Here is a 23,396-nt window from a genome sequence, read left to right on the forward strand (position 1 = left end):
ACTTACCTTGGGAATATCCTGAAAGTATGCCAGAATATTCATAACAAAGAGAAGGAATCAACTGCTCATAAAAACATAGATACTAAACAGGGCTAGACTGATTTGAAGGGAAAGGGTTGTAGCCTTTATAGCTCGTTTCCCCTCAGTGGCATCACCTGCAGCTCCTTTACCAGGGCTACTTAAACTGTGTATGAGGTGCTAGCTCTAGTTTTTTTTCAGGCAGCAAATGGTGGTTGTTGTGTGTATCACTGTAGCTGCTAAAACACAAGTGCTCAATTAGGTTTGTGGAGTAAGGGTAGATATTGCTTGCTTGCTTGGTGCTGTGTGTGTATATATATGTCTATATGCAACACAGATGATATATAAGATAAGTATTGTGGTATTTGCTCAAACTGGTATGCTCCTGCTTACCTTTTGGATCTGCTGTGTAGGGGAGAGGCAACAGGGAAGAGGATTATATACTAAAACAAAAATTAGATGTTGAATGTGAGCATGGGTTATCTTTCAGGGGGGAAAAAAATCTATTATTCACTGCCATGCATTTGTTTTGCCTTGAACAGAATCAATCCTGGAATCTTGTAGGCAGCAGAAAGTGCAGAATTTCCTACTCTGGGCAGCTCACACAAGCAGAAACATGTGCAAGCATCTGAAATGAGGATGATCTCTCAACTAAGCAGGTGAGGAGGCAGCAGCAGTTGTAAACTTGTGCTGGTGGTATGGTGGCCCTGAGACTGCAACACACTTGTAGGGGCTACCTTAATGGACAGGCTGGCTTAGACCCTTGTACAAAAAGAGGTCTCACTCAGCTGAGGAAGGCTTTGTGGGATCAGACTGTGTTGGTGCTGTAGGAGGTGCTAGTATCAAATTAGTGTATGTCATTGGTGTGCCTGGAGGGATGTATGGCGCAAGCACACTGGCTTGGATCATGTCCCAGGTATAGTGTTGAGGCTGCCAGGCACTGCAGCCAGGAACACTTAGCACTCACCTGGAATATGTTGCAAGATATATTTAGAAGACTTCTTTTATTACTGTTTTTAATTACACCCAGCTTTTCCGATACTCCTGACAGTGGTCGGCCACATGGCTTTGCTAAAAAACAAAAGCCACCATCTAGCAGTGTGTGGGCCCTGTGTCTGCCTGTGAGCCAGGTCCCATCTGGCTGTAATTACTAGCTTCACATCAGTAGAAGAGTGTAATATTTAAACACAAATGTTTAATGTTTGCATAGCAAACCTTAGGATGGAAAGCCCTTGATAATCAGCCTTGCAGGAGAGGAGGTGGGTCTGCTGCAGGTGAGCACTAAGGTATATGGGTTGTAGCAAGATTTGTGGATTTTCCTGGGGATAGAAGGAAAAGCAGCACTGAGCCCAGGATGCCTTCATGGCTCATTCAAGGCAGAAGCTCCACACAGCCTTGTAATCCTCATTTGTTGCTTGTATAGAGAGGAGCTGCAGGCAGAGGAGCTGTAACTGCAGGCTACAAGCTATGCAGAGTGGTACTTGCAAGATGATAGAGAAGTTACTGGAATCAGCACAGGCTCCTTGCCTGGAGCAGTAGCCACCAGGATGGATAACAATGTCTGGTGGGTCTCAGCAGCTCAGTGTCCAGCTAACCCCAGAGGAGCGCAGGCTCTGGCATGTTCCTTGAGTACCCAAGCTCCCAGAAACACTATGTACTGCATTAGCCCCTAAAAAGTAAGACTGAGAGCACAGCAAGCACTGGCTATGACAGGGTGGACCTTATCTCTGCCAGAGAAGGTGCCTGGTGGTGAGCCCCAGCCATTCCAAGGGGCCTTCCCCTGCCTGCAGGGGACCTAGTCTGATCTTTTGTTTATGAAACTTTGCCTCCTCAGTATTCTCTTTTTGATCCTTTGGGGAAGGAAATAAGTAGATAGTACTTCACACTGCTCCACGTGGGGTGACAAGAGAACAGCTTTACCCGCTCCCAGGCACTTCTGGAAGGCGACAGTGCTGTCTGCAGCATCCTCATTTCAGCATTAAGGTCCAAGGACAACCTGGCACACCTAAGCCAAATGACAGTCCTGTTGCTGCTGGTCCAGGTGCCACCTCCTGTAAGGTAAACGGCACCCTCCTGATGGGGAAGAAAAGGCATGCCTGGAGATGGCTTTCATTCATGATGCCATCGTGTGGCTAGTGGCTGTCTCTTCCTGAGCTTGTCCACAACCTGTCACAACTTGTCGTTTCCTATCAGCAGGAGGCTAGAGCAGATGTAGGATAACAAAAACCTCTTCACTGTCCCAGGGGATCTGGGAGCTTCTTCTCTGCTGCTTGTGCACCCAAGGTGAGCCAGCCCTGCTGTCGTCATTGCCTCTGAGATTGCTCATCTCGGCAAACTTTAAAGCTGCATCCTGACAGACCAAAATAAATCAATCAATAAATAAATCGTCCGTCTCGTCTGCTGGATTCTGCAGTTTATTTCCTCAGCACTGATGAAAAATAGTTGGATGCTTAGTAGCTTCATGAGACTAATTATGATAAACGGCCCCATTGCTGCTAATATCCGGCCATTAATTCCCAGATGGAGCTGCAGAAAATGTCAGGAATGGAAATGTCAGCTTTCTAAAAGGACCTGGCAGGTATTGAAGTGGGGACTGGAGTGTCAGCAGAGGAGGGAGTAGGGGGAGAGCTGGGAATTAGCAGGATGATGATACACATTTGAATCTATAATTCTTCTGACTTGATTGTCCAGTTTCTCTCAGTTGTCTATGCTACAACCATGGCTTCCTTTGGATTTTGCTTACTCTAAGCTCTGCTCCAAGCAAAGAGACAAAAGATTTTATAATCATTAAATGGGAGACATTTCTGTTGGGGAGAGGAAGCTCAGTCTTAAGCTTCAGGAATCTCCTTCCTGCTGAGATCCCCAGGAATGTTGCCTTGTTTGGGGAGACAAAGCACCCCAGTAATTCCCTTTACATTGAGTGTGAGGTGGGCAGGCTGACTTGCAACAAAAGGTCACACCCAAACTCAGCTCTTATTTTCTGGGTTGCACATCTGTAATCACATTTGTGTTTACATTGCTACAGCAATCAGCTGCGTACAAAAATCAGATGGAAAACAGCAAAAAACCACTTGGGGTTTTTTTTGCTTTCAACAGATAGTTTTTAATGGTTTCTCTGTGTTTGAGAGGGCTCTTTATGGGGAATAGTCACTGCTAAGTGAGAAGGTACTTCAAGAGTAGATGAACCAGCCAGACAAATGATACAAATGCCCAGATATTGATGGTGCTGTGTTACTGATGGCAGGAAGTCAGGCTGGCACCTGGTACAATAAATCAGCTCCTGAACAAATGTCAAGAAGGCATGTTTTGAAGCTGTTCTAAATCCAAAAATGTTGAGTTGTCCTCTTATCTGGAAAGATGTTGCTCTGTCATATTCATATGCTTGAACCTCTGCTTCTGATGGTGTGCGCTTTTTCTAAGGCCTAGCACAAAGATATGCTTTGATTTTTGTTACTTTGTTCAGCCAACCAGCTCAGACACTGCTCTGTATAGCTTCTGAAATGGTGGTGTTCAGGTGAGGATCTAACCCAGCTTTTGGCATATGCTTTCTAGTGGGGAAAAAATCAGAACAGGTTAGGGATTCCTTGATGAAATGCCAGTCGGTTGAAAGAAAGGCTTTTTGCAGGAATCTGTTACTGTTTGTCAGCAAAGGACAGATTTATTTATTTTCCCCTCAAAATAGATTACTTTGATGCTTACCTGCTGAAAGGACATAAACCATTAAGCCTAATGGTGTGTTCCATATGACAAATTTGAGCCAGAGCTCCCTATACCCCCCAGCAAGTGCCCTTATGGAAGGGAGCTGAGGTGTTGCTGTCTTTCTCATGAAAAGCTTGATGTTCATCTGGAAGCTTCAGGGAAAATTTCCAGCCTTTCTAAGAAGGGGCAAGTAATTTCTCCTGTTCCTATAAAAAAACCCCCCAAAATGTTCCCCTGAACTCCCAGAAGCATGCACAATTAATTGGCTGAGGACCTCAATTCCCTGTATGTTGTCTGGGAATGTCTGAGTTGCAAGACTGCTAGTAGCTCTTCAGATATGTTTTGCGGTTCTTTTAGGATTGTTTTCACCAGGGTTGGGTGATAAATTTCCTGGAAGAGAGCAGGCTCTATCTATAGCCTCCTGAGTGTTTTGCATGCTTGAAGAGTGTTTATATGTGAATCTGTAATTTTGGAAGAGTGCCAGGAAATGTCATCCTCCCCAGTGCAGACTGGGGGTACACTGGCTTCCTCGTGAGGCTGGCTCTGGTACTCTTAGGTGGGATGACTCGTGTTCCAGAGGTCAAGAGCCCCCTCTCAGCAAGAGCAAGGCTACAGCAGCCTACCCTTATGCTCCTGAGTACCAGTGGTTAGACTGATAGCTCCATTTTGATGCTCTCACCTAGGAAGATGGGGAAGTACCTGTACCGTATTTGGTGGGGGAGCTACAGAGCTCAAAGCCTCCTGTCAGCACATCATCTCAGGCTGCATGAAATCTGGTCATTTACCTGCCTTAGGCTTCTGAGGTATCTAAGGGTATAATCCCAGGGGATTTGGGAGCATCTCTGCCACTAACCTTTTCTAAAATCAAGGTCCCTCTAAAGAAGACTCTTCTTGGAAAAATCTCTCACCTTGCTGATGGGTGACAGGCTCTTTCTACCTGCAGCCCTACGCAGAAGATGCCAGAGTTGCATTTGAGACCATTCTGGCCAATTCTGCTGAAGCAGTTGTGTAAGAAATGCCTACTGCCAGCTTCTCTGCCCACCACTGCTGAGATCTCCTCATTGAGGCTTGCTTAGCTTTTTCATCATCACCAACACTCCCTGCCTGCTCAGGCTTGGCCTTGGTAATCCTCACTGTCGTCTTCTTGCTTCTGGCCAGCCCCATGCTCTCTCCACACCTTCCTCGGAGAAGCAGCCTCTGCCTGCAAATTCCTTGGGGAAGCCTTCTGGCTGGATTGATGGTGTGATCCCGAATGTGAAAGAACACGCCCTGGGGAGATGATTTGCTGTGGCACAGTGGTGAAGACAAGAGAGAAAGCTCGTCAACAAAAATGTCACTACCTGGGTCAGTCTCCTTTGTTTTTGAGGCTGCAGTGAAAACTGTGCTTGCAAAGGACAGAATTTGCTGCTGGCTGGTATGAACTGCTCTTCCAGTCCCAGCCTGACTGAATTCAAGGTAACAGCCTTGTGCTGAGTGCGCTGTTGAAAGGAGCAGGAATATAAGGTGAACCTGGCTTCCCCTTCCCAGAATCAAACTGCCTCTTCAGGAGAAGGGAGCAGGCAGCATAAAGACAGACCTTGTCCTGACTCTCCCTGCATTGTGACTTTCTCGTGGGTTTGCGTTCTGAGGTTCAAGTCTAAGGAGTTTCTGTCAAACGTACTGTTAGCATTGTCAACATGTGGTGTTTTACTCTAGATTAATGCTGTATCTTGTGTGTGGGAACACATGTAGGTGTGGAGACAGAAATCTGCGGCCTTATTCTTCAGTGGCCTTGTGCTTGGAGGATCATTTGCACCTTCAGCAAAATGTGTGGGGGGTGGGTATGGAAATACTGCTAAATCTGAAGGGCCTGCCACCCACATCGGGTAGGTGCAAGTGATGAAACAAAACAACCCGTGCATCATCTCTGAGGTCCGCAAAGTTGGGAGTTTTGATATTTTATTATTCCTCTCATAACCAGAGTAAGGCTGTTCTCTGTAGAAGCGAGCTTTGGCATGATTAACTGCCCTGGCAATGGTGTTTCCTGAGCTACTGGTTCGGGATAGATGCATGAGATCTAAAGGAGTGCAAGTGGATGGCACGAAAGGTGGCTACAACAGCTCATGGACAATAGAAGAGGGACGCTGGGCTCTTCAGCCAGGAATGAACCATTAGCACGTGTCACATATTTCCCAGTGCCAGCTCACATCCTAACACCTACTGAAACTGTTTTGATTCTCGTATTTGATAAGTGGGTGAGATGAGAGCCCTCACTGTGAGCCCAGACTCTGCTAACCCCTGTGCATGCTTTCACTACACCAGTGGTCTGGCTGACTGGATGGGCGTAATTGTCTAACTAAGAAGAAAATTAACTCTATCGCAGCTGAAACAGTGGCGAGCTCTGCTTTTCTTCTCCCAAAACAGCCTTGCAGTAAGGAAAAATCCTATGTCAAGTCACTGATCTGCCTGTTTCAGCAGGGACTTGGGAACCTCTTCTTGGACAAATGTTTTTTGGGGAACTAAGCATCACCTGCACTTACAGGCAGATCTGTGGCCTTGAAAGAGCCCACAGCAGAAAAGGAACAGGAAGGAGAGCCGTCAGGAGAAAGATCTTTCATTCTGGCCCTGCTGGGGACAGCATCTCAGCTCTGATATGAGAAGGAGAGAGCATGGAGGTGCTCAGCTGTGCCAAGTGCCACCTGTTTTTTGCAAGTGATAAGGTCTCGCACTCCCCTGCAGGGCCATCGTGGCCTAAAGGAGCACCCGTGGAAGCAGGACATGGTGTCAGTGGAGGCTGCAAGCCCTGGGAGAGAGTTTATGGGGAACCAGAAAGCCCTTTTGAAGGCAGGTCAGGATATCAGCCAGCTGTGGCAGCCCATGGCTGGGGAGCAGGGTGGCTCTCACACCTGTCTGCTTTCTGTTCTGGCCTGGTGGGTTTGTGAAGGCCCAGCCAGTTGAAACCACTCAGCTTTCATCTCCTGACTCGCTGAAGCATTCTGTGTTGAACTTTGAAAGCCTGGCCCAAAATGAAGCACAACTAACCGCAGGGACAGCAAGACCTGCTGTGAATCCCAACCTGCTGCAGGGGAGATGGAGCTGGCATGAAACAGATGGGTATTATTCCCATGCAGAGGGCAAAGGGGCTTCACCATCACTTCCTCCCAGCCAGAGCATCTGGCATGCATGCAAGGGGACTTCAGTGAGAGCTGTGATTATATCAAACCTAATCAAGGCAAGTCAGCATGCGCTCCTGTCTAAAGTAAAGCAATGAGGCCAGCAGTATGACAGAGAGCCTACACTTGGGAATTTCTCCAGCAGCCGCTGCTTTGAGCGGGGCCGGGGCAGTCCAGCAAAGGTGCAAATCTGGAAAGAGACCCCCCTCCTGCACAGGGCTGGAGACCACCTTGGCAAGAGCTGAGCGTTGCTGTAAGGAAGCTTTCTTATTTGGAGGATTTGTGTTTCTTCCTTGAGGCTCTGCCTGCCACAGCCTCCACCTCCCTCTGCTCAAACCTCGCATCCCCTTGCTCGCATGTTTTTGGATGGTACAAGTGCCTCTATCACCCTTGATTCCCAAGCCCTTTGCACCCAGTGCCAACCAGGCATGGAGAGGAGCTCATTGCCTGGGCTCTGCTGCCTCCTCATGGCATGCTCCCTGACCCTCTGGCCCTGCACAAGGCCATGTCCCTTGGCCCAGCTGGCTGTTTTGTGCTCAGGAAGCCCTGCAGAGCTCTGCTCCTCCGGCCCTGCTCTCTAGGACTTGTACCTGCCCTGGCGCAAAGCTGTGCAGCAGCAGGGCTTGCTCTCAGCTCTCTGCTTGCCTGGACAGGGCTGACAGGCACGGCAGGGGTCAAAGGGGCTATGGAGCAGCTCCTGCCTATGGCTCCCCTCCTGCAGGAGCCTTCACTCTGGTCTGCTTCATTCTTTCCTCTTCCTTCTCTGCCCTTAGCTCTCCCTCACACTGTATCTCTAACTTTTACAGCGCTCTTATGTTGAGTTTGTTTGTTTGGTGTGTGGGTGGTTGGTGATTTGTTTGCTTTTTTTGTGGGGTTTGTTTTTGGGGTTTTTTGTTTTGTTTTTTTCTTTGGGGGGGGGGGTGGTTGGATGGTGGTGGGTTTTTTTGGGGGGGTGTTTTTTTTTGTTGTTGTCTTTTAATCCTTGTCCCTTCCCCACCATCCTTCCCAACAGGATTTTGAGCCACCTTTCTGTCTGTAGGGCACAATGTATTCTTCATGATGATATCAAGTGGTGGTAAGTCACACATCCCCACCTGACATAAGCTCCCAGGTGTAACTGATCATGGGTACATAAGCTCGGTCAGAGACAAGCCGTTGTGTAGCTCTACATCCTGCAGCCTGCCTCACTACAATGGTTTAGGCGATGGTATAAAGCGGGGATCTGGCAGACCTTCCTGGACGGCCACCGGTGAGGCTGGTGGCCAGCAGGCATGGCAGGTGGCACCAGAGCAGCCCAGCCCCTCGCCTCCCTTGCAGGGGGGGTGTCCCCAGAGGTGCTCGGTGGAGGGGTGGCCGAGCCCCCTCACCCAGCGGGTGGCAGCCCTGGAAGGTGAGGGCTGATGGCTCTGTGGTGGCGGTGGCCCCACAGCAGTGGCCTCTGCTGGTAGCTCTGCGGTGGCCCCGTGGTGATGCTCAGTGGTGCCTCTGAGGCAGCACACTCTCTGTGGTGGCGGCACCCAGAGCCCCGTACCGACCTCACGGCGGCCGCACCCGGCCGGCGCTGCCCGGCACCTCCCTCGGGCCGGCCGAGCCGCCCCCTCGGCCCGTTAGGCCCGCCCCTCCGTGCGTTAGCAACGGGCGCGGCGTCGTGCGCCGGTAGCTGGGGCTCGGCGGGCCGGCCGGGGCGAACCGCCCGCCAGGGAGGGATGAGCCGAGCCGGGCCGGGCCGGGCGAGCCGCCGACCCCCGCCCGGACAGGTCCTCCAGCTGCCGGCCGGGAGCGGTGCCGGGGCTTCGGGCTCTGAGGGGTGTGGACGGGGGCGTCCCCGTGCTGGAGGACAGGAGGTGTGGAAGGATGCGGGGTGGGCGGCCCGGGCCGGGGACGCGCTGCTGCGGGCCCCTCGTGCTGTACAAGACGGTGGAAATGGGCAGGGTTTGGATTCCCCGGACCGTGAGGACGCGGGTGCCCTGCGCTATCCCATCTCCAGAGTTAGAGTGGCTGCCCTTGGGTTGCGTGCCTGTAGAGACAGAGGCTGTTGTGCTTCATAAATGAAACAAACGTTGTTGGAGTCACGGTCTAAAAGCTTTGTGTGGTGTCTCATAACACCCGCCATGGCTATAACCTCAAAATGCGTGGTGTATCCTTGCCGTTAGGTGCTCTGTGTAATGAACAGTGCTGCTCGCCGTCAGTCTTGCTGTTCCCCGCTGTGTGCTCAGGTTCTAGTGGAGGTTTTGTGGTGCTTTCCCATGGAGAAAGGAATGCATTTAAAAGCACGGAGGAAAATCAGTTATTGGAACCGCACACATCCTTGGAGGGAATAGGCTGCTGTAAAACTCAAAATCACTTTCAACTCCCTTTCTAAAGTAGAAGAGATTTGAAGTACAGGATAATATTTAAAGTGCTTTGTGGAGAGCGCATCACCTTGTTTGAGCTTATATGGCTTAAATGATAGGAAGAAAGAACTTCTGCGTGTTGGTGCCCAGATAGTGCGGTATTTGGGTTTCTGGCTATCCGCAGGTGAATCATTTCAGATAAATGACGACTAGATTTCAATCTGCAGGTTTGTTTAGGGGTTAGATTATTTTTAAAGTACTTTTTTTTTTTTCTGTTGCAATTTTAGCCTTTTTGAACCTTATCTGAAAGAAAAGGGCCCATTTTGTTAGCTTTGCATCAAAGAATTGAAGTACAGGCAACAGATCAAAAAGCTTATAGCAGACATTGAGCAAGACACGTGGGAGTTTGACTTCTTGGATATGTAAAGCCTGAATTTACCAAGAAATTGTAATTACAGCTTTGCCACGATGACACACAGACACTGTACCTAATGTGTCAGCAGTGCCGTTACAATGTGCTTTCATTTTGAGTAGTTCAATTTAGTGTAGTACAACATACCTGGCATATCTAGGAAACATGCTTTTCAGGTGTGAGAGAGCACGTCTGAACTGCTGGAAAGATAGGTGTTTCAGCAGTCAGGAAGAGATCTTCAAAGGTTATTATAGCTAAAACTGAGATGGCTGGTGCCAGGCAGATGTTGAAGAGGGGGGAGATGCTCCCAGATGCACAGGGGCAGCGTAGAGCAAAGGGTTATTGAGGTGGGCAGAGGATCTGCTTTTAGGGAGACATCTTGTCTACTTGCAATGAGCTGAACTTTTTCACCACCTTTAAACCTCAACTTGTCAAAGGGGAGCTCCTGCCCTGAGGAAAGTGCTCTGAATAGGAAGGGATTGAAGACTGCAAACATGGTTTAAACTTAAACAGGGGGAGTTCAGGTTAGATATAAGGAAGAATTTCTTCAGTTTGAAGGTGGTGAGGCACTGGAAGAAGCTGCCCAAAGAAGTGGTGAATGCTCCGTCCCTGGCAGTGTTCAGAGCCAGGTTGGACAGAGCCTTGGGTGATACGGTCTAATGTGAGGTGTCCCTGCCCATAGCAGGGGAGTTGGAACTAGATGATCTTAAGGTCCTTTTCAACCCTAATCGTTCTATGATTCTGTGGCATACAGCCGGCTTCCTGCACAGAGTGTGACACTAACAGGGCACTGGGCAGTTTCTCTGCTTTTCTTCAGGCAGTGAAGAAATCCTCAAGCATGAGCTACTCCACACTGTCAGCAGTTGCTCTAGTAGAGCTGGCTGAAAGCTGCTGTTGGGTGTTCACTGCAAGATGGGAGGTGTTCCCTTCCCCAGGTAGCAACAGCCTTGGCAATCCATACCAGGCTTTGCTGCCTGTGGATGAGGGTCTGGGGTCATCCTCAATGGAGGATGGGGAGGACAGCCCTGGAGTCTACACACTGCTCATCATTTGGGGCGAGTGGGAAGGCAGAAGGTGGTGTTGGTAGAGTTTGAGCCTGGGGAAGAGAGAATTGCTGTGCAGTAAACTCCTAGGCTCAGTAGCTAGGCTGAGTAAAAAAGAGAGGGTCTCTCATCATTTAAACCAACCTGGAGGCTGTTCCTGAAGGCTGGATGAGAGCACCTAACCACCCACCTGGCACTGGAGCGAGCTTCTCACCATGCTCTGGAAAATCTCCTCACTGGAAGCCCTGGCCACAGCCCAGCAGCTGGGGTGGCAGGAGAGTAGGATTCCCTTTGTATTTAGCAGTTCTTCCATCTCTAGATTAGCTTTAGCATGCTCAGACAAGCTGCTTTACTTGTCTGTCTGGGGAATTGCTGGGAAAACTTTGGAGGCCTGTTTTCTTTCTTTATTTTAGGTGGTGTGTGTCAAGCTTTTTGCAGTTACAAACACCAGACCTTCCCTCTGTGCAGCTGGGAGATCATGACAGATGGAAGTTTTTGAGCTGGACACTGAGTAGGGGTTTGTTTTATTTTGAGATAAGTGCTCAGGAAGGACTTTATGGAGGTGTGAGTAAGCACACAGGGAGCAGAGCATTGAAGAATTAGGCCTGCTGTGGGCAGGCTGGGTACACACTTCCCCCATCACAGACACTCGGCCGTCAGCAGCAGCAGAAGCCGTGTTATTTTGGTTCTAGGCAGAGATTGCCAGTGCTGCTGAATTGGGAGTGGGCTCCATCACTCACCCTACTAAAGGTTCAGATGAACTTTGAGTCCTGGAGGTAGCTTTTTTGACTTGGATGGGGTTTGGATTCTGGTCCAGGAGATAAAAGTACAGGTAGGTCCCATAGCCACCTCAGCCCTGCTCCCAGGAAGAGGATGCTCAGGTGACATATCAGGAGAGCCACCACAGGGTTGTTCTGCCTTGCTGCTGTTCTCTGTGCTGATGCAGCAGGCACAAAAGAGTCCAGCAGTGATTCATCAGGAATCCTCGGATCTTGGCCGATACCAATCAATCCTGCTGGGCTGCTAAAATAGATATGGCCAGAGCATAAAATAGCTAATAAAAACAAAATCCTCCATGGAAAATTCATTCTTCAGGGTATAAGGTTCCATTTGCCATGCCAAAGAGAAGCTGAGAGGAGAATGAGTTGAGATTTTGTAGCTTGAAGCAGGGGAGGGGGTATTATTGATCTTGTCTCCCAGGTCTCTCCAGTCTGTTCGTTTACTCTGTTTCACTTAAAGGGTTCGCATCATGGTAACTGTGATTTATTATCTGATTTCTTTTTTGATTCAACCTCTCAAAATTGTGTGCTGGCTTGAACCTGCAGCAATAAACCAGCACAGTTATTCCCTCTTATCTTCAGCATCCATGTAATGCTTTCTGTGCTGTGTACCTGATTCATTCTCGCAGACAGGCAACAAGGTGAAATTGAGAAAGAATTGCCCTCTCTGACCAAGAGTATAGAACAGAGTTTTGACTCCATTCAGGAGCAGAGTAGAGAGGGCATGGCAGGAAGGGACACTGTGGTAGTGTCTCCACATCAGGATGAAACTCCAGACAGGTACTGTGCCACCACTGCAGGACCAGGCAAGGTCTTTCTAGTGCTTTGCTGTGGCAAGCTGGAGGACCCCCACATGGCAGCCTGCTGCAGGGGTTGGCCTCCAGAAGTAAGTGAAGCAGATATGTGGATCCCAGCAAGGGTGGAAGACACAAACCGTTAGTCAGGCAGGGCTAGATGAGGAGCCTGGGTCTAGCCCTGAGCAGGAATTGATTAATAAATTGTGTCACACCTGGAGTAGCCTTGAGAGATCCCAAGGAGAACTCTGACTCATAATTTCTAGGACTAAGCTAGGCAGGTATGTGTGCATCATTATGTTGGCACGTGTGAGTGGAGGCTGGAGGGGCTTGTGGTACTTGAGCCACAATGTACTAATTACTTAGAGTAGTCATCTCTCTGTTTAGACAAGCCTAAACTCAGGGGTTGCACTATTGTCGTGCCAGAAGTCCGAGGGCTGCTCTTAATTAGTTTCTCTCAGCACATGAAGGCTTTTCTAAAATCAAGCCATAGAGCTGTGGTATTTGCCTGGACTTGCTTCTCCCATGGTGGAAGTGCTGAGATTACCAGCAAAAATACCCCCTGCAGGAGGAGAGAGGGGACCTTCTTGCTATATTTTAATATTTGTTAGGCAATACTTAAACATCTCTCCTGAATTATTTAAATGAAAGAGTCAGACTTAAAGCTGGGAGTAGCTGTGTTAGTATTTAGGCTGTAGCCTACTCCCACTGGAGTCAAGCGTGACAAGGTTTTTAAGGGATTTGGGTACAGCAGAAGCATTTCTCTTGTAGTCCCAGTTTACTGAGATTCTCCTGGCAGCCTTTTGAATGCTGCCACAGATCCAGGAAGCCCCTGCTGCTTCAGAAAAGTAGCTTTTCGTGTGTATACTGCTGGTTTATCCCCTCCAAAATCCATGTGGAACAGCAAATCACTCTCCCCAGGGTTAGTGAATCATTGAGTCAGTGACGTGAGACCAGCGGACCCCAGGTCATGAAAGCAAAGCTTGGTACTGAAGCAGGGGATCGAACTTGCCTTGTTACCCACTCATCTTAGCAAGTCAACGATCCCCAGTGTGGTGGGAGGGTGTGGAGGAGTGCCAAAGTTACAGTATTTAACAGGCTTTTAATGTTTTCCACTCTAGCAAGCTCAGGGTTGCATCACAGCATTGTTCTCCAAAGAAGATGGATAAAGCAAAGAAGGATTTGATGAGTTCTCTAGGTGGGAGCCCCAGGCCTCCAGATACCAAGAAGGAGGCTTCATGCCTAGACTGCAGTGCAGGAACAAGTTCGTTGGTTCCTGATAGCTGCAAGCAGGGGCCAAGAAAATACTTAGCATTTAGACGGAAGACATATTCTGCTGATGTCCTCACTCCAGCAGCCTCCAACATCTCAAGGGTAAGTGCAAAGAGCAATTCTTTTCCTACCACTGTCCTTCTAAAGTGGAAAGACCTATAGCATGCCTAGTATAGAGAAATACAGCTTTCACCCCAGGTCCTAGCCCTTCATTTTGGTCAGAGACCTTTGTGCAAGACCTTGACTCTTACAAAGTGAAGCCATAAGGCTCTTCCTGATGGTAGTCGTGCTGCCTTCCTTAGTGGCCTATGCTATTGCTGTCATGATGTTACCCACGTTTAGGATGCCAGCATGGCAGGGCAGGCATGTGGTTGTGACTGCAGATGATATTTGGAAGTAAAACCCTAATGACTGCCTGCCCCAGTCCACATCTTAAGCTGACATCAGGCTGTGCTCTGCTGACAAATCCCCTGCCTCTTGGTGTGTTGGGCTGAAGTTTCAGCTGTTTGTGTCTCTTTGAGCCTTTTCTGACCATTGCTCACAGTCTCAATTATCCCTAAAGCTCTGGTAAAGTCAATTTTACAGTCTCACTGTGTCCCTGGACCTCTTTAACCCACCCTCTGACTGTGCTTTGTTATCTTTGACACTTCCCTCACATGCTGCATTTCAGGACGTTTGTGCTGGCCCCCAAATACACCACGCTTTGCTAAAAGAGGCGGACCTCGAGCAGCACACCCCTAAAGGTAAATATACTTGAGAGGACAAGTGATGTGGCAGGAAATGGAGCCATAACTCTTAAGGCTGGCCATAATGAGTATGCTGGGAGCTAGGCTGATGACTAAATTAGTGCTTTGCTTTCCTTCTCCTCTCAGTGCCCAGGAATGGTACTTAGCTGTGTGAAAGTCTCTGAAAAGTGAATTTAGAGGTGGAGCAAAGTGATCTGACTGGGTGGTAAAACCATGCTTTCTTTTTTCCTGCGTATATGCACTTCCCCCAGGCTTCAGGGTGGACCATGTTGCTGCCCACAGGCGTTATGGTCTTACGGGCTGTATGCCAGGAGAGCATTCAATTTCTACGTGTTGTCATCGCATATGGAGCCATAAATGCCCCTTTCCTGTTAAACTGGGACCTGTGTGTGAGAGTTATATTCAGAGTCTAGATGCCCATAGCCAAAATCATGGTACTCTCGTTTATTCATTCTCCTTCCAACTGCACCCTGCAACAGCTTAATCTCTTTAGATGCAAGGGGTCTTTGTGCATACAGAGCTGCTGGTCCCACCTGCTTACAAGAGTTTGTATCATGGATGCTCAAAAATAGGAAAACAAAAGTTTGCCAGCACTCTCCTGGCCCGTTGAACACTCTTGGGTATATGGATCATAAGCTGGCAGCAGGTGGGGAGAAAGCATACATGTGAGAGGATTTTAGTCTTAGAGAAAGATGGTAACTATATTTACCACCTTCCTGTGCATGGAAGTGACATTTGTTTTCATGAGTGAGGACAAATGACTGCATCCTCAAGTGAATCTTGACAAGCTAGACTCATCCCTAACAAGTGGAGACAGATCTCTATTTATGATCTGCTGCTCCTTCAAGGGGGAAGAAGCTATCAAGCTGAAATGTAAATGCAAATGAAACACTAAGTATTGACATAAATAGTTGATAGTGCACGAAGAGCCATAATGGATGGGGCCATGGATTTTGCATGGATGTTTTGGAACAGCTGTGCTCCCTGACAACAAATATTAATCAGGGTCATTCTGTGAAGACCATAAGCAAGAGATATGTATGAAGCTAAGGACCTGCATTTTAGGAATTCCTTGACATTATTGTAAATCGTACATATTGGGATGGACAATGCAAATGTTTGGATCATATTTGTTGCAAGCTAGGCACGCTTCCTGAGAGAGATGAGTAGAGAGGAGCCAGTTCAGAGGCCATTTCCATTACTCCCTAAGCAGACAAAGTACAGCTACAAGGGTTGAGTCAGGCACCATTTAGAAGGGTAAAGGGAATGACCTCTTAGAGGACCCTTTCTGTACCTGATCATCCTGAAATGTGTCTGGCTTCAGTATTATTGGCTGCTCTGCACAACTACTTCGAAATCAAGGGGTTACACCTCACAAGCAGAAGCACATGGAGCAGGGTGAAGGACTGCGTCCAAAGCCTGACCTCCAGAAAACCTGCTTACAAGCCAGAACCTTAAGTTTATCCTCAGCAGAGTGTGAAAGTTCATCAAATGGAAAGCTCTCCACTAAAATCTATTTTTAGGTCAATGCTTAGCTCTGTTGAGGGAATAGTGCTTTTTAAAGCTTGCATGCAATTACTTAATTTAGGTTAAGCTTCAAATTCCCAGTTTGCTGCTGTTCTATTATTTGCAGCTTGTTTAGCAATATGAACAGTTTGGTTTATTTATGGGGTAAATGACATGGTTTGATTTCAGCCAACTCTTGGAAATGTATACTTTCTGCTTGGTCCAATTTCCATTGAAAACATTTGGCCGAATCGTGAGATTGGTGGCTGTTCAACTCAGTTTTTTCTCGCACCACTGCAGATGTGAGTGGGAGGTTTGCTTGAGCAGAAACTGAGGAGAGGTTAGTCCCAAGTAAGGTGTGAACAGGGACTTCAGCACCTAAAAATGACCTGAGCAGCTTGTTCCCTCCTGCAGCATTCCTTTACCACCATTTTAAATGAGTTCCTCCCAGCTAGGACTGACTCTTGGTCTCAGGGCCCCCCACAGCACATGGGGAATCCCACCCCTTTCTGAGAGGGAGGGAAGCCATGCACTGTAGACAGGAACTTGCCCACGATCTTGTAGAGAGTCTGTTACAAAGCTGGGAACAGAACAGAGCTCCTTAAAGCCAGGTCAGTGCCCTACCTCCTAAGAAGGTGCATCACAGTAATTCTCAGTGGAGGCTTTTTCTATGCCATCACTTTGATACTGGAAAACTGTAAGGACATGTTGTAGTGGAAATAAAGGTCTTCCTTTCTGTTTCCCTTTTGATATCTACTTGATTTTTGTCATAAACTTAGTGAAATGACTTCTGCAGACAACCCAGGAGACAGCACAGTTCTCTAGTGTGTGAATGTAAAGCAGAGTGATGGCTGGTGGTTTCAGATGTGTGTTTCTCTGTCCCTTAGTCACAACCTTCAGGATGCCTGAGGATCTTGGAAGTGTGCTGCATAAGCAAGTGATGGGACCAACCACTGAGAACCTCACCAAGTCAGATTTCCCAGTACAATCATATATCCCCAAAGTGCAGGTTCCTAACCAAGTGCTTCCAGGGCAGTGCCCTCGGAGCATTGAAATAGAGAGGTAGGTAACCAGAAAGTGGCTAGAGACATCATTATGGAATGAACAGAGCAGATGAGGGTGTTAATTTCTGCTTTCAAGACTTGACATGTCAAAAATCTTTACGAAAATACTATCCTGTAAGGCAGTGGTCTCCAAAGTGGGGGATGTGCATTGCAGGGGGTGCAGAAGACAATTCATTGGCATACAGGAAGAAAATATATTTTTAAAGAGTGTTTATTTTATCTTTTTCTCGCAGTTTTTAATTTCTACTTTGGTGTATGCTCTAGAATATAAATATTGGCATAGTGTATATATGTGTATATAATTTATAAATTGGACTAGATGTTCATTATAGGTATTTATTCTATAAATGAAGGTAGAAATAGACATGTATGCAGCTCCATGTGTTCAAAAATTTCTTTACTGATAGGGATACATGATCCGAAAGTGGAGTTGTACCTTGTGAGCGCTTCTGGGTGCATTAAGTGGTTTTTTCCCATTCCGATTCAAAACAGGAGGAGACGGCTGTATCTCAGCTTTGATATCGCACAGCTTTTATCCAGCAAGGGGATAGACTCCAATCAGCTCATGCCAAGGCACCACGATCCTGGCAATATGCCAACAATTGAGGATAAGAAAGATCCTCTCCTTCCCATCTACCTCCCGTTAAAGGTAAGAGAGCGCATTTGGCACTTGTGATCTATCTCATTGCTTATACCACAGGACGGTTCAGACAGTTGCAGGACACTTGGCCTTTATTGATACAACAGGCAATAGAACAAGGAAATGCTTTAGAGCAGGCTTGTGCTCTGAAGAATCTCCACAAGATGCTGAGCATCTTCTGCAGGGGGCCCACAACTTCCATACACCTAACAATTCTTGAGGGTGCTCCTCACTGTCATTTGTGTGTCCGAAGAAAAGGTGTTCCGTGTTCCCTTCCGAATACAGTAGTCAGCAGTATTATTGCATGAGATCTCTCCAGGTGGTGAGGGTCTTTTCTAGGGTCTGTGCTTCCTAGGAAAGGGCTAGAGGTACAGATGTTGTTGTCTGGGAGAAGACTGAGATGAGCACAGCTTTTGCACTGGGACTCTTTCCCATCTTTGTAGCCATTTAGGACCTGGGTGTTAATTTTCCTCTCAGAAAATTTTGTATGGGATATTTTCTTCTCTCTGACGTAAGACTTAATTTCACTTGTGTCCTGGTTTTTTAGATATTTGATGATGAGGAGTATGACTGTCGAACTCCAGAGGAGTGGATCTCACTAGGACTGGAACCAGGATCTCATGATAGAAAGCCAGTGCCTGGAAAAGCACTTTTACCTACAGATGATGTTCTTGGACACGGTAAAGCTTAAATGACTTAGTGCTGAAGTGAGACCATGTTAACAGTTTCAGGCCTGTTCAGAAAAGGGAGCACTTAGATTCTGATGCATGTGGCTCTGAATAGCAGAAAGCAATACTTCATCTTGACCAGGCTCAGGAAGTCAGAGATCAGAGGTCTCATCAACTCTCAGTCCTGCCCAGGACTGACTGCTTCCATATTTTTAGTACTAGCTTCTGCATTTTGCCCTCCTGCTTCTGTGCCTGGAAATCAGTACAGTCAAAATTTCACTTTATTGATGTGTAGGTATCATCATAAAGTTGGTTAACTTGCATGCAGTGTGTTCTACCTGGATTCACTGCAAGTGCAGGATCAGAAGTCAAGTTCAGACAGTAGTGAAAATCCAAGTAGTAAATCTGAGGCAAATTAAGTGATGTGGACATTGTTTTCCTGTCACTCAGAGCTTTCCCAATGAGAAGGCATCACTAGGTACAACTGTACAAATGTCCAGTTATGGCTGCAGCTGATATCATCACAAGTGCACTAACTTTAAAGCACAGGAACTGGCATGCATATTGACTACAGCTCTGGAGCAACCTTCAGAGGCAGGGCTGTCTGCAAAATCTAAGCATAAAACAGAAGCTGTGTGGAATCTCAGGCAGCCAGCATGTGATGGCTGAGTGCAGCTTGCAGCTGTAGTCAGACCCTTTGGGCCCTGAGGAAGGTGAGACCGCTGATGTCTGTATAGTGCCAGTGCTGTTGCAAATTCCTGTAGGTCAGACCAGTGGTTAATAGCATCCCTTCTCAACCTCAATGTAACACTATCCTGACCTGTATCTATATTGATATCGATATGTATCTGTCAGGTTAGCACCGCCCAGCTTCTAAGACGATCTGAATATTTAAGAATTAAATGCCCTGGGAATGACCTGGAGAAATAATAGATTGGAAGAGAGCATACAGGGTTTTACACCCACTCCCAATGAGAAGAATGAGAGCTTGTGGAGACACAGGGCAAGACCACCCATGGGGAAGGGGAATGGGATCACCAAAGAGCCCATGTGGGTCATAAGGGCTGAAAGAAGATGTTAGGGGCGTACAGGACCCAAATATGAGGCTATAGCTGGAAATGAGTGGGAGTGCCTGAAGCAGGAGGTGGGAAGGTGGTCCACAAGGAGCCCACAGAAATAAGAGGAGGAAAACAAAGGGCTCTGGTGTGTGCAAACAGTTGGAAATGGTAAGCTGTAGGATCTGAGTTCGTTATTTACTTGATCACAGCAGAAATCATGAGAGATTGACCGATATTCAAACTATTAAATGTAGCATCACCACTCTGATCAGGAAAGTCCTTTTGCTGTAGCCTCCAGGAGAATGGACTAAGCCTGTTTTAATCCTTGATTCTCTCAGAGGCCCCTAAAAGCCCGAAATTAATCTACCAGTGGATTGATGTTGGTGTTCTGGATTATGACAAGAAGACAAAGCTCTACTTGGTCCATAAAACAAAGAATGGGATGGTACGGAATGAGGAAGGGAGACCCATCCTCAATGGAGGAGTAACTTCAGAAGGTGCGTTTTGAGTATGGCCCTTTGGGACCTGGCATATACTCTGAAGTATGCCATCTTAGGTGGGGATGGGAGGGACATCAAGACCTCATTTTATTTCCTTTCCCTGTTACCACTCTTGATACGTCTGCTCAACCTGCCCAGAAAAAACCTCCAGGGGAGAGAACTCCACACCTTAATTTGACAACCTATTTGAGGTCTTCCCTTTGGAAGTATCTTTCTTTTTTCTCAGTCTCCCATCTTTTCTGCCTGCAGGAACAGTTAAATGATGGTCTTTCTAGGCCAATACCATCTTGAAGGGGAACGTGGACAGATTAAGATGAAGTACCCCCTCTTGAAAGGTTTGGAGATAGTGCTAATTCTGTACTCCTTGCCTCTTGCTGTCTTCAACTTTGGCCCCTCAGTTTGATCTTCAGTAAGCCAGCCCAATTATATTGTCCATCAAAAAGCTGCTGTCTGAAATCCAAGCCATTCTGAGTTTTGTTTTCCCTGTAGACTCCTGTAAGCTTTGCTTTCATTTCCCAGGAAGAGCCCCATTGTTGCCATATCAGTACTGGGTGCCACGTGTTTGCCTGTTGTTTCTGGCTGAAGATCCCCGGGTGTTTGCACAGAGAGTAGTTTCTGCTGACAACTTGCGTAAGAAGACGCAGGCACTGCTTCTGTATAACTTGTATATGGACTGCATGCCCACAGATGGTCTAAATAGCATCAGTGAGGAGAGTCTGCAGAGAATGAAATTCTGGGCTATGAACACTCCCGAACTGAGGAAAGCAGAGAAGAGGTAAGGTATCAAGTACATGTCTGGAATCTCAGCCTTCAGTCCATTAACGCTGTAGGACTTTATAGGGCTACAAAACAAGTGGCAATGGAGGCAAATCTTGAGTGTCCAGCTCATAGATCATCGATCTCATCTGCCTTCCAGCTTGTGCACATGCACACCACCCTCTTGCCCAGGGTGTCATCAGAAGTGGGTATGACAAAAACTCCAGGAGCACATGTGCAGGGTGGGTGATCTGTCAGTAGTCTCAGGTGAAGCAGATGTATTTTTCATTTGCAAATCCACAAGCCGTGCTTAGACCTGCAACTAAGTGGCATTTAACAGCAGGAAGGTTGGACAGTAATGGCATGGTTGACCTTGCTGTCTCCCTGTGCTTCCAGGTAACAGATCAGTCATTGCTGGATTGATCTGCAAACCACCAGCTATCTCCAGAGAGTTGGTTGCTGGTGACTCTTCTGTCTATTAATAGCTGCTAAAACAAATCAAAAGATGATCTGCACAGGGTGAAGCAGATAGAATAGGATATTTCCACCTGGATATAATCGAGCGTCTCTTTAAGATGCAGTTCGTATCAGGAAGATGTTTTAAGAGTCTCTGTGCTGATGAATCATGAGCCATTGGTGGTGTCACTGGGAATCAGCCATGACTGATTGCCCTGCTCAGAGACAGGAAGGTGTGAAGGGCTGAATGGGCTGCCAGCCTAAGCTAGAGACTAGGAGAGTAATCAGTCTCTGAGCAGAAATACAGGCTTAGAGAAGAGTACTCTGCTTCAGGTGGAGTATGATGATTTTCTTTATTTGCTTTTCCTACAAATAAAGCAGGTTTTCAGCACTTACACACATGTTCTGGCTGAGGAAACTGATGTCAAGAGGTTTCGGCAAAACGCAGTTGGGAGGACAGTTTGGATAGCCCAGCTTTTCCAGAACTACCAGCTAGCTTCCTCAGTTCTTGCTAATTTCCCCTTGCATTGTAATGCTTTTCCCCAGTGGAGATTTTGCTTTGAGTTGAAAAGGCACTTTAGAAGGCTGCAGTCATAGTTCCCAGGTTCCCACTCGCCTCTGCCATTACATGTCTATTTGATAGCTTGCTGGCTGCTTCATTGTCTGCATAGCTCTCCTAATGCATTCAGTAGTAGGTGAGCTTCAGGGTTAGCAAATCCAGGAGGGAGGCAGTGAAGGATGGGGTTTGCCGTAAAGCTCCAAACATACTTCTGCTCAAACACCTTGAGTTATCATTGTTTCCATGTCTTGTAATAGGATATTAGACCGTGTGTGTTGCCTGGAGAAAGAAGTGAGATTAGACTTTGAACGTACCATGAACAAGATTAGTTTTGACAGAGTTGTCGCTTCCAAACCTGAGATGTTTTCTTATGTCACCTTGCCAGACAAACAGGAGGAGAAAGTACCAGAGAAAGGTATGGAACACAGTGAAGCAGTTGGAATTCAGCATGGCTATGGGACCTCTTGTCTTTGATAGGATTCACACTTTATTGTAGAAACTTTTAGGTTCGTGTTAATGGTTAGGGCTCATAAGGGGCCATGTCAGGTGATTAGATGAGACTTGAGTATGTCTGCTCTTTTTTAGGGTATATTTGCATGTTTGTGTTACCTCAGTATAACACATTATCATCTGTCAGCAAATCTGCAGTAACTCTGCAGGTGTACCCTTAATGGCACCAAATGCAGGCAGTGTAATTAGCTTAACTGCCTTCTGCTCCGCACTGTGCTTGGGCTGCTCAGCTGTGCCATACCTCATATGTGGAAGAGAGCTCAGGCTTTTCCAGAGTCTCAAACTGGAGGATAACGGCCACAGTAAAAGGTGAGGGATTGGGGTGGTATTTTGTGCACTTCACAATCCCCAAGGTTGGATAGCCTTGAGGTGGTCCACAGGTAGCCTCTCAAAGATGAGATGGCTCGGCTGTGCCTTGAAGCCTCAGTGGAATAATTCTTCAAATCCTGTGATCTTTTTCATGGCCAAAGCCATAGGAAGGTCAGGAACCAAGACAGTCCCTCAGCCCCTGATGGGAGCCTGCAGAAAGTGTCTGCTGCAGAGCAGAAACTCCCTTTCACTCAGCTATGTGCTGAAGCTGCTACATGGTAAGGCCTATGCATCAGAGGAGAGTCCTTTTCCCAAGCACTGTCCCAAAGGGAGCTGTACTCTTCCTCTTAAACAGAAGCTGGGATGGCTGTTGCAGGCAATAATATTCTTTCTTGGTGCCAGGGCTCGTCTGTATCCCAGACTATCCTTTTAAGAAACAAAAGGAAGATTTCAACTTTGTCTCACTCCTGAAGAGGCCAGAAGTCATCCTTCTCCTTACAGAGGTGCAAGATGAGTGTAACAAGGTAGCCATCATGTCTCTGTTTAACACAGCCTTGGCCAAGTATGTTTGCTTGGAGGAATTTGAACAGATCCAGACCCAGACCTTCAATGAGGTGAGCAGAGGAAGCGTGGGGGGTGAGCACATGGAGCAGCCAGCAGGGCCATCAGTGTGTATTAGGCAGATGTAGCAGCTGCAGAGCAATTCCCTGGATGGAAATGGATGAGCTTTCAAATGAGATACTGTGGGTGCAGCAGTGAGGACTTTGCATATTCGTGTCAAGTTCACTGGGATATGGGGAGTAATGGGCTTTCCTCCTCCTGGTTTCCATGCAGCTAACAATCCTGGTGGGCACTCAAAAGTTTCCTTTTTGTTTTTGTTTTTATTTCTCTGTCTGTCCAGCTGCAAGTCACAACAGCTTTGATTTCCCCTGAAGCACTCATGGGGGTAATGCATTTCTACACCCTATGTTCTTTATGTATTTAATTACTCCGCTTGCAATGACAACAAACAGACTAGAACAAAAATCTGCAACTCTGCTAACTTTCAGCAAAAGATCTTTTTGCTCTCTAGATGAGGACAGTCCATTGCACTCTGGAGGTGGCCACACAGAGGAGCTTGCA

At 47.3% G+C, this 23,396-nt stretch overlaps 1 protein-coding gene across 1 annotated transcript in view; it reads left to right on the forward strand.

Moving 5' to 3' along the window:
• The first annotated feature begins 219 nt into the window (after positions 1–219).
• DNAH1 (dynein axonemal heavy chain 1) overlaps positions 220–23,396 on the forward strand; it is a 78,194-nt gene continuing 55,017 nt past the window's right edge. The window contains 11 exon segments of the mRNA XM_065687635.1: positions 220–280; positions 561–677; positions 13,352–13,604; positions 14,173–14,245; positions 16,642–16,816; positions 17,311–17,467; positions 18,006–18,138; positions 19,523–19,681; positions 20,204–20,459; positions 21,713–21,870; positions 22,677–22,888. Coding sequence (XP_065543707.1) covers positions 652–677; positions 13,352–13,604; positions 14,173–14,245; positions 16,642–16,816; positions 17,311–17,467; positions 18,006–18,138; positions 19,523–19,681; positions 20,204–20,459; positions 21,713–21,870; positions 22,677–22,888 — 1,602 coding nt within the window. The 5' untranslated portion in view covers positions 220–280; positions 561–651.

Source organism: Lathamus discolor, chromosome 7, assembly GCF_037157495.1.
Source record: "Lathamus discolor isolate bLatDis1 chromosome 7, bLatDis1.hap1, whole genome shotgun sequence".
Taxonomy (NCBI): domain Eukaryota; kingdom Metazoa; phylum Chordata; class Aves; order Psittaciformes; family Psittacidae; genus Lathamus; species Lathamus discolor.